The following is a 17,319-nucleotide window of genomic DNA, read 5'->3' as shown; positions in this document are numbered from 1 at the left end:
ACAGGACCACACCAGACAGGGCCCCACCAACACCCACATCAGACAGGGCCCCACCAGACAGGGCCCCACCAACACCCACATCAGACAGGACCACACCAGACAGGGCCCCACCAACACCCACATCAGACAGGGCCCCACCAGACAGGACCACACCAGACAGGACCACACCAGACAGGGCCCCACCAACACCCACATCAGACAGGGCCCCACCAGACAGGGCCCCACCAGACAGGACCACACCAGACAGGACCACACCAGACAGGGCCCCACCAGACAGGGCCCCACCAGACAGGACCACATCAGACAGGGCCCCACCAGACAGGACCACACCAGACAGGGCCCCACCAGACAGGGCCACACCAGACAGGACCACACCAGACAGGGCCCCACCAACACCCACATCAGACAGGGCCCCACCAGACAGGGCCCCACCAGACAGGGCCCCACCAGACAGGACCACACCAGACAGGACCACACCAGACAGGGCCCCACCAACACCCACATCAGACAGGGCCCCACCAGACAGGACCACACCAGACAGGACCACATCAGACAGGACCACACCAGACAGGACCACATCAGACAGGACCACACCAGACAGGACCACATCAGACAGGACCACACCAGACAGGACCACACCAGACAGGACCCCACCAGACAGGACCACATCAGACAGGACCACACCAGACAGGACCACATCAGACAGGACCACACCAGACAGGACCCCATCAGACAGGACCACACCAGACAGGACCACATCAGACAGGACCACACCAGACAGGACCCCACCAGACAGGACCACATCAGACAGGACCACACCAGACAGGACCACACCAGACAGGACCACACCAGAGCATTCTACTAGTCGTATCTTATATCTGAAAGTTAAATCGAGGGACCATGTCAAGCACATTAGGGTATAAGGGACTGAACATGATAGATACTGATCGAGACTGTTGTAATAACAACCACATGACTCTGGTTATGTCTTGAGAAGAGATCCACCAGGTATTATTTTATGTTAATGAACCACAAACTCTCTGCTAGTACAGCTCTGAATGACAAGCCCAGCACTCAGACATGACAGAGGCGTCAACATCTGTGTCCCAAATGGCACCCTATTCCTTAGATAGTACACTACTTTAGACCAGAGCCCTATGGAACCCTATTCCCTATATAGTGCACTACTTTAGACCTATGGAACCCTATTCCCTATATAGTGCACTACTTTAGACCAGAGCCCTATGGAACCCTATTCCCTAGATAGTGCACTACTTTAGACCAGAGCCCTATGGAACCCTATTCCCTATATAGTGCACTACTTTAGCCCTATGGAACCCTATTCCCTATATATAGTGCACTACTTTAGACCAGAGCCCTATGGAACCCTATTCCCTATATATAGTGCACTACTTTAGACCAGAGCCCTATGGAACCCTATTCCCTATATAGTGCACTACTTTAGACCAGGGCCCTATGGAACCCTATTCCCTATATAGGGCACTACTTTAGACCAGAGCCCTATGGCACCCTATTCCCTATATAGTACACTACTTTAGACCAGAGCCCTCTGGCACCCTATTCCCTATATAGTGCACTACTTTAGACCAGAGCCCTATGGCACCCTATTCCCTATTCCCTAGATCCTCAAAAGGTTCTACAGCTGCACCATCGAGAGCATCCTGACTGGTTGCATCACTGCCTGGTATGGCAATTGCTCGGCCTCAGACCGCAAGACACTTCAGAGGGTAGTGCGTACGGACCAGTACATCACTGGGGTTAAGCTGCCTGCCATCCAGGACCTCTACACCAGGCGGTGTCAGAGGAAGGCCCAAAAAATTGTCAAAGACCCCAGCCACTCCAGTCATAGACTGTTCTCTCTACTACCGCATGGCAAACGGTACCGGAGTGCCAAGTATAGGACAAAAAGGCTTCTCAACAGTTTTTACCCCCAAGCCATAAGACTCCTGAACAGGTAATCAAATGGCTACCCGGACTATTTGCATTGTGTGCCCCCCATGAATGTACATGAACTATACATTCATGTACATACTACCTCAATCAGCCTGACTAACCGGTGTCTGTATGTAGCCTCGCTACTGTTGTAGCCTCGCTAGTGTATATAGCCTGTCTTTTTACTGTTGTTTTATTTCTTACCAATTGTTCACCTAATACCTTTTTTGCACTATTGGTTAGAGCCTGTAAGTAAGCATTTCACTGTAAGGTCTACACCTGTTGTATTCAGCGAGAGGTGAGAGGTTAGCATGTCTTGGTGGTATGATATAAAATGCTAACCTCCCCTGTTATTGTAATGGTGAGAGGTTAGCATGTCTTGGGGGTATGATATAAAATGCTAACCTCCCCTGTTATTGTAATGGTGAGAGGTTAGCATGTCTTGGGGGTATGATATAAAATGCTAACCTCCCCTGTTATTGTAATGGTGAGAGGTTAGCATGTCTTGGGGGTATGATATAAAATGCTAACCTCCCCTGTTATTGTAATGGTGAGAGGTTAGCATGTCTTGGGGGTATGATATAAAATGCTAACCTCCCCTGTTATTGTAATGGTGAGAGGTTAGCATGTCTTGGGGGTATGATATAAAATGCTAACCTCCCCTGTTATTGTAATGGTGAGAGGTTAGCATGTCTACTGTGTATGATATAAAATGCTAACCTCCCCTGTTATTGTAATGGTGAGAGGTTAGCATGTCTTGGGGGTATGATATAAAATGCTAACCTCCCCTGTTATTGTAATGGTGAGAGGTTAGCATGTCTACTGTGCATGATATAAAATGCTAACCTCCCCTCTTATTGTAACGGTGAGAGGTTAGCATGACTTGGTGGTATGATATAAAATGCTAACCTCCCCTGTTATTGTAATGGTGAGAGGTTAGCATGTCTTGGTGGTATGATATAAAATGCTAACCTCCCCTGTTATTGTAATGGTGAGAGGTTAGCATCTCTTGGGGGTATGATATAAAATGCTAACCTCCCCTGTTATTGTAATGGTGAGATGTTAGCATGTCTTGGTGGTTATGATATAAAATGCTAACCTCCCCTGTTATTGTAATGGTGAGAGGTTAGCATGTCTTGGGGGTATGATATAAAATGCTAACCTCCCCTGTTATTGTAATGGTGAGAGGTTAGCATGTCTTGAGGGTATGATATTTCTGCGATTCATTCAGGATTGTCGATAATCATGGTAGCATCCACATTAATGTAGATGTGCTTAGAACATATTATATTCTAATTTACATTAAAAGTGGCTTAAAAATGATACAATACATTATTTACTATTCATTTCTATTTGGCACAAAATAGTCTGTAGCACAACCAAAACAAACAGCAAATGAATCCAACAAGTTTGTAGATTCACAAGCTTGATGTAGTCATTGAGTGGTAGGAATATGGGACCAAATACTACACTTTTCACTACTTTAATACAGTAAATTTGTCCCAATACTTTTGGTCCCCTAAAATTTAAGGACTATGTACAAAAAGTGCTGTAATTACCAAACGGTTCACCCAAAATGGATGAAAATACCATCAAATAAAAGCTGACAGTCTGCACTTTAACCTCATAGTCATTGTATCATTTCAAATCGAAAGTGCTGGAGTACAGAGCCAAAATAACTAAACACGTGTCACTGTCCCTCTACTTTTGGAGCTCACTGTCTGTGTAGATGACGGCTCTCTCCTACTCACCCGTACTTGTCGGCTAGTTCCTTAGCCTGCTCCTCCTGCACCTCTCTCTGTTCCGCCAGATCTGCCTTGTTACCCACCAACACCATGTCTGGGTTCTCACAGTACGCATTGGCCTGCAGCTGGCCTGAGGACAACAAGGAACAGTTACCATTTGGTTAACTTTGGTTTCCATCTCTTTGGGACATGTGAAGCATGTGAAGCGCTGTGGGCCCTCATACTCATTCTATAGTTTACTAGTCGTCTTTTCTACATCCTGTCCCTAAATCTAAAGCCAGGATGATTTATGTAACCTTTATTTGACAGGAAGACATACTGACATACCAAGGTCTCTTTTACAAATGCGCCCTGTATAATACAATATGAAATACACATTAAACACAATATACACTCTATACACACATATTAGAATATAAAAACACACTCATGGGAAGCAAAAATAAAACATCATTAATCTCTCAGAAAAAAAACATGTACATTCCAAACAGTACCAGAACATCAAGATGAAATGTATTTAGAAGTTTGTTCCAGCAATACGGTGCATTAAAACTAAAAGCAGATTTACCTGGCTAGGTGGAAACCCTAGGAACATCAAGAGTTAACCAATCCTGTGAACGGGTTAGGAACATCAAGAGTTAACCAATCCTGTGAACGGGTTAGGAACATCAAGAGTTAACCAATCCTGTGAACGGGTTAGGAACATCAAGAGTTAACCAATCCTGTGAACGGGTTAGGAACATCAAGAGTTAACCAATCCTGTGAACGGGTTAGGAACATCAAGAGTTAACCAATCCTGTGAACGGGTTAGGAACATCAAGAGTTAACCAATCCTGTGAACGGGTTAGGAACATCAAGAGTTAACCAATCCTGTGAACGGGTTAGGAACCTCAAGAGTTAACCAATCCTGTGAACGGGTTAGGAACATCAAGAGTTAACCAATCCTGTGAACGGGTTAGGCAACTCAGGTGTCTTTACTTCAACAGCAAAGTTAAATAAGACGGAAATTTATGAAGTAGCGCCTTGTAAACAAATAGGGAGTAATGTAGAGATGTTTTAGCATCCAGCCGACCTTTTGACACAGGACACAGTGATGAATATCAAACATATTGCCTGTAACAAAACGAAGGGCACTATGGGAGATGGCATCCAAAGGTTTAACAGTAGTTTCTGCTGCACTTTGATAAATAATATCACCATAATCAACAACAGATAAAAAAAGGTTTGACTGAATAATCTGCTTCCTACTGCTCAGAGAAAGGCACCATCTGTTTCTGTAGAGAAAGGCACCATCTGTTTCTGTAGAGAAAGACACCATCTGTTTCTGTAGAGAAAGACACCATCTGTTTCTGTAGAGAAAGACACCATCTGTTTCTGTAGAGAAAGACACCATCTGTTTCTGTAGAGAAAGGCACCATCTGTTTCTGTAGAGAAAAACACCATCTGTTTCTGTAGAGAAAAGACACCATCTGTTTCTCTAGAGAAAGACACCATCTGTTTCTGTAGAGAAAGGCACCATCTGTTTCTGTAGAGAAAGACACCATCTGTTTCTGTAGAGAAAGACACCATCTGTTTCTGTAGAGAAAGACACCATCTGTTTCTGTAGAGAAAGACACCATCTGTTTCTGTAGAGAAGACACCATCTGTTTCTGTAGAGAAAGGCACCATCTGTTTCTGTAGAGAAAGACACCATCTGTTTCTGTAGAGAAAGACACCATCTGTTTCTGTAGAGAAAGGCACCATCTGTTTCTGTAGAGAAAGACACCATCTGTTTCTGTAGAGAAAGACACCATCTGTTTCTGTAGAGAAAGACACCATCTGTTTCTGTAGAGAAAGACACCATCTGTTTCTGTAGAGAAAGGCACCATCTGTTTCTGTAGAGAAAGACACCATCTGTTTCTGTAGAGAAAGACACCATCTGTTTCTGTAGAGAAAGACACCATCTGTTTCTGTAGAGAAAGACACCATCTGTTTCTGTAGAGAAAGACACCATCTGTTTCTCTAGAGAAAAAACAACTTCAAATCTTCTCAACCAGCTCATCTATATGTTTTTTTAAACGTTAAATCCACATCAATCCAAATGCCTCAGTATTTATACGCAGGAACAAGTTCCATTGGAGAACCATCTAATGAGGGAACATGTAGTCCATCTGAAACATTCTAATGAGGGAACATGTAGTCCATCTGAAACATTCTAATGAGGGAACATGTAGTCCATCTGAAACATCTAATGATGGGACATGTAGTCCATCTGAAACATTCTAATGAGGGAACATGTAGTCCATCTGAAACATTCTAATGAGGGAACATGTAGTCCATCTGAAACATCTAATGATGGGACATGCAGTCCATCTGAAACATTCTAATGAGGGAACATGTAGTCCATCTGAAACATTCTAATGAGGGAACATGTAGTCCATCTGAACCATCTAATGAGTGAACATGTAGTCCATCTGAAACATTATAATGAGTGAACACGTAGTCCATCTGAAACATTCTAATGAGGGAACATGTAGTCCATCTGAAAGATTCTAATGAGTGAACATGCAGTCCATCTGAAACATTCTAATGAGGGAACATGTAGTCCATCTGAAACATCTAATGATGGGAACATGTAGTCCATCTGAAACATCTAATGAGTGAACATTCAGTCCATCTGAAAAATTCTAATGAGGGAACATGTAGTCCATCTGAAACATCTAATGATGGGACATGTAGTCCATCTGAAACATTCTAATGAGGGAACATGAAATCCATCTGAAACATTATAAAGAGTGAACATGTAGTCCATCTGAAACATTCTAATGAGGGAACATGTAGTCCATCTGAACCATCTAATGAGGGAACATGTAGTCCATCTGAAAGATTCTAATGAGTGAACATGTAGTCCATCTGAAACATTCTAATGAGGGAACATGTAGTCCATCTGAAACATCTAATGAGTGAACATTCAGTCCATCTGAAACATTCTAATGAGGGAACATGTAGTCCATCTGAAACATCTAATGATGGGACATGTAGTCCATCTGAAACATTATAATGAGGGAACATGTAGTCCATCTGAAACATCTAATGATGGGACATGTAGTCCATCTGAAACATTCTAATGTGGGAACATGTAGTCCATCTGAAACATTCTAATGAGGGAACATGTAGTCCATCTGAAACATTCTAATGAGTGAACATGTAGTCCATCTGAAACACCTAATGATGGGACATGTAGTCCATCTGAAACATTCTAATGAGTGAACATGTAGTCCATCTGAAACATTCTAATGAGTGAACATGTAGTCCATCTGAAACATCTAATGAGGGAACATGTAGTCCATCTGAAACATCTAATGATGGGACATGTAGTCCATCTGAAACATTCTAATGAGGGAACATGTAGTCCATCTGAAACATCTAATGATGGGACATGTAGTCCATCTGAAACATTCTAATGAGTGAACATGTAGTCCATCTGAAACATTCTAATGAGGGAACATGTTGTCCATCTGAAACATTCTAATGAGGGAACATGTAGTCCATCTGAAACATTCTAATGAGTGAACATGTAGTCCATCTGAAACATCTAATGATGGGACATGTAGTCCATCTGAAACATTCTAATGAGGGAACATGTAGTCCATCTAAAATATTCTAATGATGGGACATGTAGTCCATCTGAAACATTCTAATGAGGGAACATGTAGTTCACCTGAAACATCTAATGATGGGACATGTAGTCCATCTGAAACATTCTAATGAGGGAACATGTAGTCAATCTAAAACATTCTAATGAGGGAACATGTAGTCCATCTGAAACATTCTAATGAGGGAACATGTAGTCCATCTGAAACATTCTAATGAGGGAACATGTAGTCCATCTGAAACATTCTAATGAATGAACATGTAGTCCATCTGAAACACCTAATGAGGGAACATGTAGTCCATCTGAAACATTAGATCAACAGCCAGATCAACAGTCAGGGTAACAGCCAGATCAACAGCCAGATCAACAGTCAGATCAACAGCCAGATCAACAGCCAGATCAACAGTCAGATCAACAGTCAGATCAACAGCCAGATCAACAGTCAGATCAACAGCCAGATCAACAGCCAGATCAACAGTCAGATCAACAGCCAGATCAACAGTCAGATCAACAGCCAGATCAACAGTCAGATCAACAGTCAGATCAACAATCAGATCAACAGCCAGATCAACAGTCAGATCAACAGCCAGATCAACAGCCAGATCAACAGTCAGATCAACAGCCAGATCAACAGCCAAATCAACAGTCAGATCAACAGTCAGATCAACAGCCAGATCAACAGTCAGATCAACAGCCAGGGTAACAGCCAAATCAACAGTCAGGGTAACAGTCAGATCAACAGTCAGATCAACAGTCAGATCAACAGTCAGGGTAACAGCCAGATCAACAGTTAGATCAACAGTCAGATCAACAGCCAGATCAACAGTCAGATCAACAGCCAGATCAACAGTTAGATCAACAGTCAGATCAACAGCCAGATCAACAGTCAGATCAACAGCCAGATCAACAGTCAGATCAACAGCCAGATCAACAGCCAGATCAACAGCCAGATCAACAGCCAGATCAACAGCCAGATCAACAGTTAGATCAACAGCCAGTTAAATAGCCGGGGTAACAGTCAGGGCTACAGCATACATAATACTATCATCCACATAGAGATGAAGTTTCTGATTTTTTTTAACAGATTGACCAATGGTGTTTTATATTAATAGTGAAGAGAACAGGTCCCAGAATGGACCCCTGTGGTACACCTTTATGTACATCAAGAAATTCAGACTTAACCCCATCAATCACGACGGCCTGAGTTCTGTCACTAAGATAATCATGAAACCATGAACAGGCGTCAGAGCTCAGACCTATAGAGGACAACGTATTCTATAAAATAACATGATCAACAGTATCAAAAGCTTTTGGCAGGTCTACAAACAAAGCAGAACATTTCATTTTAGCATCTAAAGCATTGATAAGATCATTAACAACTAATGTGGATGCTGTGACACTGCTATGCCCGGGCCTAAACCCTGATTGGATGGCCTGGCCTAAACCCTGATTGGATGGCCAGGCCTAAACCCTGATTGGATGGCCATACAATACTCTGATACAAGTATTGTATCAGAGTAATACAGGGTGAGGATCACTTCTTTTGAAGTGTTTTGGACCACTGGACTGGGCCTCGCTAATGCTGGACTGGGCCTCGCTAACCTCGCTAACTCAAGTATGGGCCTCGCTTACTAAAGTATGGGCCTCGCTAACTCTGGACTGGGCCTCGCTAACCTCGCTAACTCAGGTCTGGGCCTCGCTAACTCTTGACTGGGCCTCACTAACTTCGCTAACTCAGGTCTGGGCCTCGCTAACTCTGGACTGGGCCTCGCTAATCTCACTAACTCAGGTCTGGGCCTCGCTAACTCTGGACTGGGCCTCGCTAACTCTGGACTGGGCCTTGCTAACTCAGGTCTGGGCCTCGCTAACTCAGGTCTGGGCCTCGCTAACTCAGGTCTGGGCCTCGCTAAATTAGGACTGGGCCTCGCTAAATCTGGACTGGGCCTTGTTAACTCAGGTCTGCATTTTCCTTTCTCCAGAAAACAGTTTACTACTAACCTTTGCCTACTTCCTGTGCCCTCCCTCCAGGCCTAGCTCTAAGGATGATTACAGTATTGATTGATATTGATCCACTGAGGACCTGTCTGCTCTTCCAATACCTCCTTAATTAAACTGTCTTCCTTTCAAATGCCAGGACATCATTGTCAATAAGAATTTGTTATTAACTGACTGGTTAAATAAAGGTAAGGAGGAAAACGTATTTCTATTCAATTGAATAAATGAATTGACTGAATCCCCAACCCTGGCCTGGCCATGTTCTGTACAATTCAGGTTGAATCATGCTGGTGTTTAGAAGAGATGTGTCTTCTAAAGTGGTCTTGTGTAGCTCAGTTGCTAGAGCACTTGCGCTTGCATCGCCAATGGCCATGGGTTTGATTTCCGCTGTGGCCACCCATAAGAAAAATGTATCCACATATAAGTTGCTTTGGATAAATGTGTCTGCTAAATGGCATATATTATCTCAAGCCTGTGTGTGTGTGTGTGTGTGTGTGTAGTGTGTGTGTGTAGTGTGTAGTGTGTGTGTGTGTAGTGTGTGTGTGTGTGTGTGTGTATGTATGTGTGTGTGTGTGTGTGTGTGTGTGTGTGTGTGTGTGTGTGTGTGTGTGTGTGTGTGTGTGTGCACCTAGACCACCACTTACTCATCCAGTTGCGGACGTTCAGAAAGCTCTGTTGGCTGGTGAGGTCAAACATGAGCAGGAAGCCCATGGCATCTCTGAAGAAGGCTGTGGTCAGACTCCTGAACCTGGGGGGGGGAGACAACAACAGAATTTTACAAATGGCATTCCAATTTAGACCCGGGATGGTCACACAGTTTTGCCCCAGGTCTCCAGTTTTGCCCCAGGTCTCCAGTTTTGCTCCAGGTCTCCAGTTTTGCCCCAGGTCTCCAGTTTAAAATACCACTATTTTAACCAGGTTTGTTAGTTAGGGCTGGGGAAAGGTGGGATACCAATCAGCTGAGGACTGGTTTAGAGAAGGTCTGAGAATGGTGATGGCAACAGTTCAATGGGTTTCTGTACAGCACTTTGTGACATCAGCTGATGTAAGAAGGGCTTTATAAATACATTTGATTGATTGATTGATTGATGGCACCATCAAGAGTTGTGGTTTCGATTCCCACATGTGTCACATATACTGAATATATCTCTGTCAATGGTGACAGTTCAGTAATTTAGCGTCTAATAAATGACCAAGATTGCCAGTGGGGCTTCCAGCTTGCAAAGTGATTCAAGGCACAAATTCGTTATGATCTTTCAATTTAGAGAATTGCAATCTCATCCTGGCATAGAGAAGGCCCGGTCAGAAATTAAATGAGTTGAAGTGTTTGTGTGTGTGTGTGTGTGTGTGTGTGTGTGTGTGTGTGTGTGTGTGTGTGTGTGTGTGCGCGTGTGTGTGTTCGTGTGTAACATAGACATTACATAATACATACTGATGAGTCATCAAACTATGAGTCAAAGCTTGATTAAATGGACTGGCAGCCTTGAATCAACCGCTGCCTCCCAGTGTGTTTATTGTCTCTGGGTGCGTTCCAAATATTCCCTATATAGTGCACTACTTTTGACCAGAGCCCTATGGAACCCTATTCCCTAAATCAGGGCTGCCCAACCCTCTTCCTGGAGATCTACCGTCCTGTAGGTTATCACTCCAACCCTCTTCCTGGAGATCTACTGTCCTGTAGGTTTACAGTCCAACCCTCTTCCTGGAGATCTACGGTCCTGTAGGTTTACAGTCCAACCCTCTTCCTGGAGATCTACGGTCCTGTAGGTTTTCAGTCCAACCCTCTTCCTGGAGATCTACTGTCCTGTAGGTTTACAGTCCAACCCTCTTCCTGGAGATCTACTGTCCTATAGGTTTTCAGTCCAACCCTCTTCCTGGAGATCTATTGTCCTGTAGGTTTTCAGTCCAAACCTCTTCCTGGAGATCTACCGTCCTGTAGGTTTTCAGTCCAACCCTCTTCCTGGAGATCTACTGTCCTGTAGGTTTTCAGTCCAACCCTCTTCCTGGAGATCTACGGTCCTGTAGGTTTTCACTCCAACCCTCTTCCTGGAGATCTACTGTCCTGTAGGTTTTCAGTAAATAACTCCTCTATATCTGACTGGGTAAATAACTCCTTTATATCTGACTGGGTAAATAACTCCTCTATATCTGACTGGGTAAATAACTCCTCTATATCTGACTGGGTAAATAACTCCTCTATATCTGACTGGGTAAATAACTTCTCTATATCTGACTGGGTAAATAACTCCTCTATATCTGACTGGGTAAATAACTCCACTATATCTGACTGGGTAAATAACTCCTCTATATCTGACTGGGTAAATAACTTCTCTATATCTGACTGGGTAAATAACTCCTCTATATCTGACTGGGTAAATAACTCCTCTATATCTGACTGGGTAAATAACTCCTCTATATCTGACTGGGTAAATAACTTCTCTATATCTGACTGGGTAAATAACTCCTCTATATCTGACTGGGTAAATAACTCCTCTATATCTGACTGGGTAAATAACTCCTCTATATCTGACTGGGTAAATAACTTCTCTATATCTGACTGGGTAAATAACTCCTCTATATCTGACTGGGTAAGTAACTCCTCTATATCTGACTGGGTAAATAACTCCTCTATATCTGACTGGGTGAATAACTCCTCTATATCTGACTGGGTAAATAACTCCTCTATATCTGACTGGGTAAATAACTCCTTTATATCTGACTGGGTAAATAACTTCTCTATATCTGACTGGGTAAATAACTTCTCTATTGAGTAGTGACTGTATTATTATTACATTTACATTTTAGTCATTTAGCAGACGCTCTTATCCAGAGCAACTTACAGTAGTGAATGCATACATTTCATACAATTCCATACATTTTTTTTTTTTTCTGTGCTGGCCCCCCGTGGGAATTGAACCCACGACCCTGGCGTTGCAAACACCATGCTCTACCAACTGAGCTACAACAAGGCTATTATCCATATTGGATGGACTGGTTACCTTATGCTACGCTCCAAACGTTCTATCCATGAGTTCTATCCAACGTTCTATCCATGAGAGAACATATAGAGACCTAGGCCAAGCTGTTGGTTCATTGTTATGCAGAACAATATGTTGGTAGGACAAGGCTATGTAAAATGTATGTTTGTGCACATGGAAGTCAGTGATTTATGTTGACTATAGGTTAATGAAGCCAATACAAATGTGATATGACTAAAATGAAAGAACATTTAGTTGACTAAAATAGCCCGTTGTTTTAATCATTTTTGACAATAACAAGACAATCATTATTCAAAATGACAAAAAATGCCACTAAAGACTCAATATGTTATTAAAAATGTCAAAGACTAGACTACATTTTTTTTAAAAGACTGGAATGGGAACGTTGAGTGGTTGACTCTCAAGAAGCTTTGACTCTGTTCCGTATGTAGTGCATTAGTTTAATCCAGGCTCTGGTCAACGTAGGGAATAGGGTGCGGTTCGGGACACAGCCTCAGTCTGTCTCTCATTGAGGCTTTTATTTTTAGATCAACAGACACGTCAGTTTCTCTTTCGTACGTACGAAGGTGTCTGACCCTCTAGCAATCACAGACAGATGCTGTGAAAACGCTGTGACGACGCCTCATTGTTAAGGCTCGTTAAGATGCTGTGACGACGCCTCATTGTTAAGGCTCGTTAAGATGCTGTGAAGACGCCTCATTGTTAAGGCTCGTTAAGATGCTGTGACGACGCCTCATTGTTAAGGCTCGTTAAGATGCTGTGACGACGCCTCATTGTTAAGGCTCGTTAAGATATTCCTATGACTACCCTCTCTTTATAATGCATTATAGGCACATTTGTAACACTTTATGAGCTACATGTAATGCATTAGAATGCAGTTCCATTACCTCTCCTGTCCAGCTGTATCCCAGAGCTGGAGGTGAACTTTAAAGGTCTTCCCTGTGGTTCCATTGGGGCCCGACGCTGTGTACACCTGAAACACACATGGACACACACAGGGTGAGAAACACACCCAACACACAAATCTACATTTACATTTTTACATTTACGTCATTTAGCAGACGCTCTTATCCAGAGCGACTTAAAAATTGGTGCATTCACCTTATGATATCCAGTGGAACAACCACTTTACAATAGTACATCTATATCTTTTTTTGGGGGGGGGGGGGTTAGAAGGATTACTTTATCCTATCCCAGGTATTCCTTAAAGAGGTGGGGTTTCAGGTGTCTCCGGAATCTACAGATCTACGTTAGCTAAGTCACTAAATTTACTGATCTACGTTAGCTAAGTCACTAAATTTACAGATCTACGTTAGCTAAGTCACTAAATTTACTGATCAACGTTAGCTAAGTCACTAAATCTACAGATCTACGTTAGCTAAGTCACTAAATCTACAGATCTACGTTAGCTAAGTCACTAAATTTACTGATCTACGTTAGCTAAGCCACTACATTTACAGCGCTAAGCTACTCAGGCGCCTAGCTTTGTAAACAGAAAGGAAACAAACTGTGTTTGGACATCCCACTAGTACTGTTATCAACGAAGGTACAACAGACTTTAGTATAAGAAAACAGTAAAATCCTGGGAAGGAAATTCTTTTGCTGCAGAATCCAAAGAAAATACTGTAACAAAACCAACATGAACAGATAAAACAGACATGAACAGATAAAACAGACATGAACAGATAAAACAGACATGAACAGATAAAACAGACATGAACAGATAAACAGGCTCATAGTAAATGAGTAGCAGCGTTATAGGGACATTGGCCGCATGGGAGAATAGGAACATGGGAGAATAGGAACATGGGAGAATAGGAACATGGGAGAATAGGAACATAGGAGAATAGGAACATGGGAGAATAGGAACATGGGAGAATAGGAACATGGGAGAATAGGAACATGGGAGAATAGGAACATGGAAGAATAGGAACATGGGAGAATAGGAACATGGGAGAATAGGAACATGGAAGAATAGGAACATGGGAGAATAGGAACATGGGAGAATAGGAACATGGAAGAATAGGAACATGGGAGAATAGGAACTGTGCAGTGGTGAGGGAAGGGAAATCATAAGACTAAATATTGACTCAAATGCCTTTTCTTTCCATAAGCCTACTTTTGACCGTATGAGCACTAGAGATAGTAATAAAATGCTTTAGTAAGCACTAGCCCAGCAATTTCCCAAACTCGGTCCTCGGGACCCCAAAGAGTGCACATTTTGTTTTTTTGCCCTAACACTACACAGCTGTTCAAATTATCGTAGCTTGATGATTAGTTGATTGTTAGAATCGGCTGTGTAGTGTTAAGGCAAAAAGTTAAAGTGCACACCTTGGGTTCCCGAGGAACCAAGTTTGGGAAGCCCTGCACTAGCCTAAACAGTGGATGTTGTTACATGTATTTGGCATTCATGGATATTAGCATTTTCTTCCTCTTTGTCTAGCTGTACTACTGTCATCGGCATGGCATGGCCGATTAATTAGGACCGATTTCAAGTTTTCATAACAATCGGTAATCCGCCTTTTGGATGCCGATTATGGCCGATTACATTGCACTCCACGAGGAGACTGCGTGGCAGGCTGACTACCTGTTACGCGAGTGCAGCGTCAAAAGGACCTTGTGACTGCAATGAGCTTATTTTCCACCATAATTTGCAAATAAATTCATTAAAAATCCTACAATGTGATTTTCTGGATTTTGTTTTCTCATTTTGTCTGTCATAATTGACGTGTACCTATGATGAAAATTGCAGGCCTCTCTCATCTTTTTAAGTGGGAGAACTTGCACAATTGGGGGCTGACTAAATACTTTTTTGCCCCACTGTATATACTGCTCAAAAAAATAAAGGGAACACTTAAACAACTCATCCTAGATCTGAATGAAAGAAATAATCTTATTAAATACTTTTTTCTTTACATAGTTGAATGTGCTGACAACAAAATCACACACAAATAATCAATGGAAATCCAATTTATCAACCCATGGAGGTCTGGATTTGGAGTCACACTCAAAATTAAAGTGGAAAACCACACTACAGGCTGATCCAACTTTGATGTAATGTCCTTAAAACAAGTCAATATGAGGCTCAGTAGTGTGTGTGGCCTCCACGTGCCTGTATGACCTCCCTACAACGCCTGGGCATGCTCCCGATGAGGTGGCGGATGGTCTCCTGAGGGATCTCCTCCCAGACCTGGACTAAAGCATCCGCCAACTCCTGGACAGTCTGTGGTGCAACGTGGCGTTGGTGGATGGAGCGAGACATGCTGTCCCAGATGTGCTCAATTGGATTCAGGTCTGGGGAACGGGCGGGCCAGTCCATAGCATCAATGCCTTCCTCTTGCAGGAACTGCTGACACACTCCAGCCACATGAGGTCTAGCATTGTCTTGCATTAGGAGGAACCCAGGGCCAACCGCACCAGCATATGGTCTCACAAGGGGTCTGAGGATCTCATCTCGGTACCTAATGGCAGTCAGGCTACCTCTGTCGAGCACATGGAGGGCTATGCGGCCCCCCCAAAGAAATGCCACCCCACACCATGACTGACCCACCGCCAAACCGGTCATGCTGGAGGATGTTGCAGACAGCAGAACGTTCTCCACGGTGTCTCCAGATTCTGTCACTTCTGTCACATGTGCTCAGTGTGAACCTGCTTTCATCTGTGAAGAGCACAGGGCGCCAGTGGCGAATTTGCCAATCTTGGTGTTCTCTGGCAAATGCCAAACGTCCTGCACGGTGTTGGGCTGTAAGCACAACCCCCACCTGTGGACGTCGGGCCCTCATACCACCCTCATGGAGTCTGTTTCTGACTGTTTGAGCAGACACATGCACATTTGTGGCCTGCTGGAGGTCATTTTGCAGGGCTCTGGCAGTGCTTCTCCTGCTCCTCCTTGCACAAAGGCGGAGGTAGCGGTCCTGCTGCTGGGTTGTTGCCCTCCTACGGCCTCCTCCACGTCTCCTGATGTACTGGCCTGTCTCCTGGTAGCACCTCCATGCTCTGGACACTACGCTGACAGACACAGCAAACCTTCTTGCCACAGCTCACATTGATGTGCCATCCTGGATGAGCTGCACTACCTGAGCCACTTGTGTGGGTTGTAGACTCCGTCTCATGCTACCACTAGAGTGAAAGCACCGCCAGCTTTCAAAAGTGAACAAAACATCAGCCAGGAAGCATAGGAACTGAGAAGTGGTCTGTGGTCACCACCTGCACAACCACTCTTTTATTGGGGGTGTCTTGCTAATTGCCTATAATTTCAACCTGTTTTCTATTCCATTTGCCCAACAGCATGTGAAATTTATTGTCAATCAGTGTTGCTTCCTAAGTGGACAGTTTGATTTCACAGAAGTGTGATTGACTTGGAGTTAATCGGTATCGGCTTTTTAAATTCTCCAATAATCGGTATCGGCGGTGAAAAATGATAATCGGTCGACCTCTTATTATAACCCATATGCTGTGGTCTGTGTCTGTCTGCAGGAGATGCATCAATGAGGTATCATCAAGCCATCACTGAGGTACTGTATGCAAAAGCATGCAGCGTCATTATCCACTTTGCTTCTGCGTCACAGGATTACATCTCATTGACGGTCCTACTGGTTGATGTATAACAGATTACATCTCATTGATGGTCCTACTGGTTGATGTATAACAGATTACATCTCATTGATGGTCCTACTGGTTGATGTATAACAGATTACATCTCATTGATGGTCCTACTGTTTGATGTATAACAGATTACATCTCATTGATGGTCCTACTGGTTGATGTATAACAGATTACATCTCATTGACGGTCCTACTGGTTGATGTATAACAGATTACATCTCATTGACGGTCCTACTGGTTGATGTATAACAGATTACATCTCATTGACGGTCCTACTGGTTGATGTATAACAGATTACATCTCATTGACGGTCCTACTGGTTGATGTATAACAGATTACATCTCATTGACGGTCCTACTGGTTGATGTATAACAGATTACATCTCATTG

General features: G+C 43.3%; 1 protein-coding gene across 3 annotated transcripts in view; it reads right to left on the bottom strand.

Moving 5' to 3' along the window:
- LOC115149553 (ras-related protein Rab-27B) overlaps window positions 1-17,319 on the bottom strand; it is an 84,019-nt gene that overhangs the window by 1,579 nt on the left and 65,121 nt on the right. For all 3 annotated transcript variants that reach the window (XM_029692507.1, XM_029692508.1, XM_029692509.1), the window contains 3 exons: window positions 13,214-13,299; window positions 9,972-10,075; window positions 3,705-3,828 (listed from right to left, as the gene is read on the bottom strand). In XM_029692507.1, the coding sequence (XP_029548367.1) occupies window positions 3,705-3,828; window positions 9,972-10,075; window positions 13,214-13,299 (314 nt within the window). The remainder of the gene's footprint in view (window positions 1-3,704; window positions 3,829-9,971; window positions 10,076-13,213; window positions 13,300-17,319) is intronic.

The sequence above is a fragment of the Salmo trutta genome, chromosome 15, assembly GCF_901001165.1.
Source record: "Salmo trutta chromosome 15, fSalTru1.1, whole genome shotgun sequence".
Taxonomy (NCBI): domain Eukaryota; kingdom Metazoa; phylum Chordata; class Actinopteri; order Salmoniformes; family Salmonidae; genus Salmo; species Salmo trutta.
The sequence above is the reverse complement of the archived record's forward strand: the minus strand, read 5'-3'. Positions and strand labels throughout refer to the sequence as shown.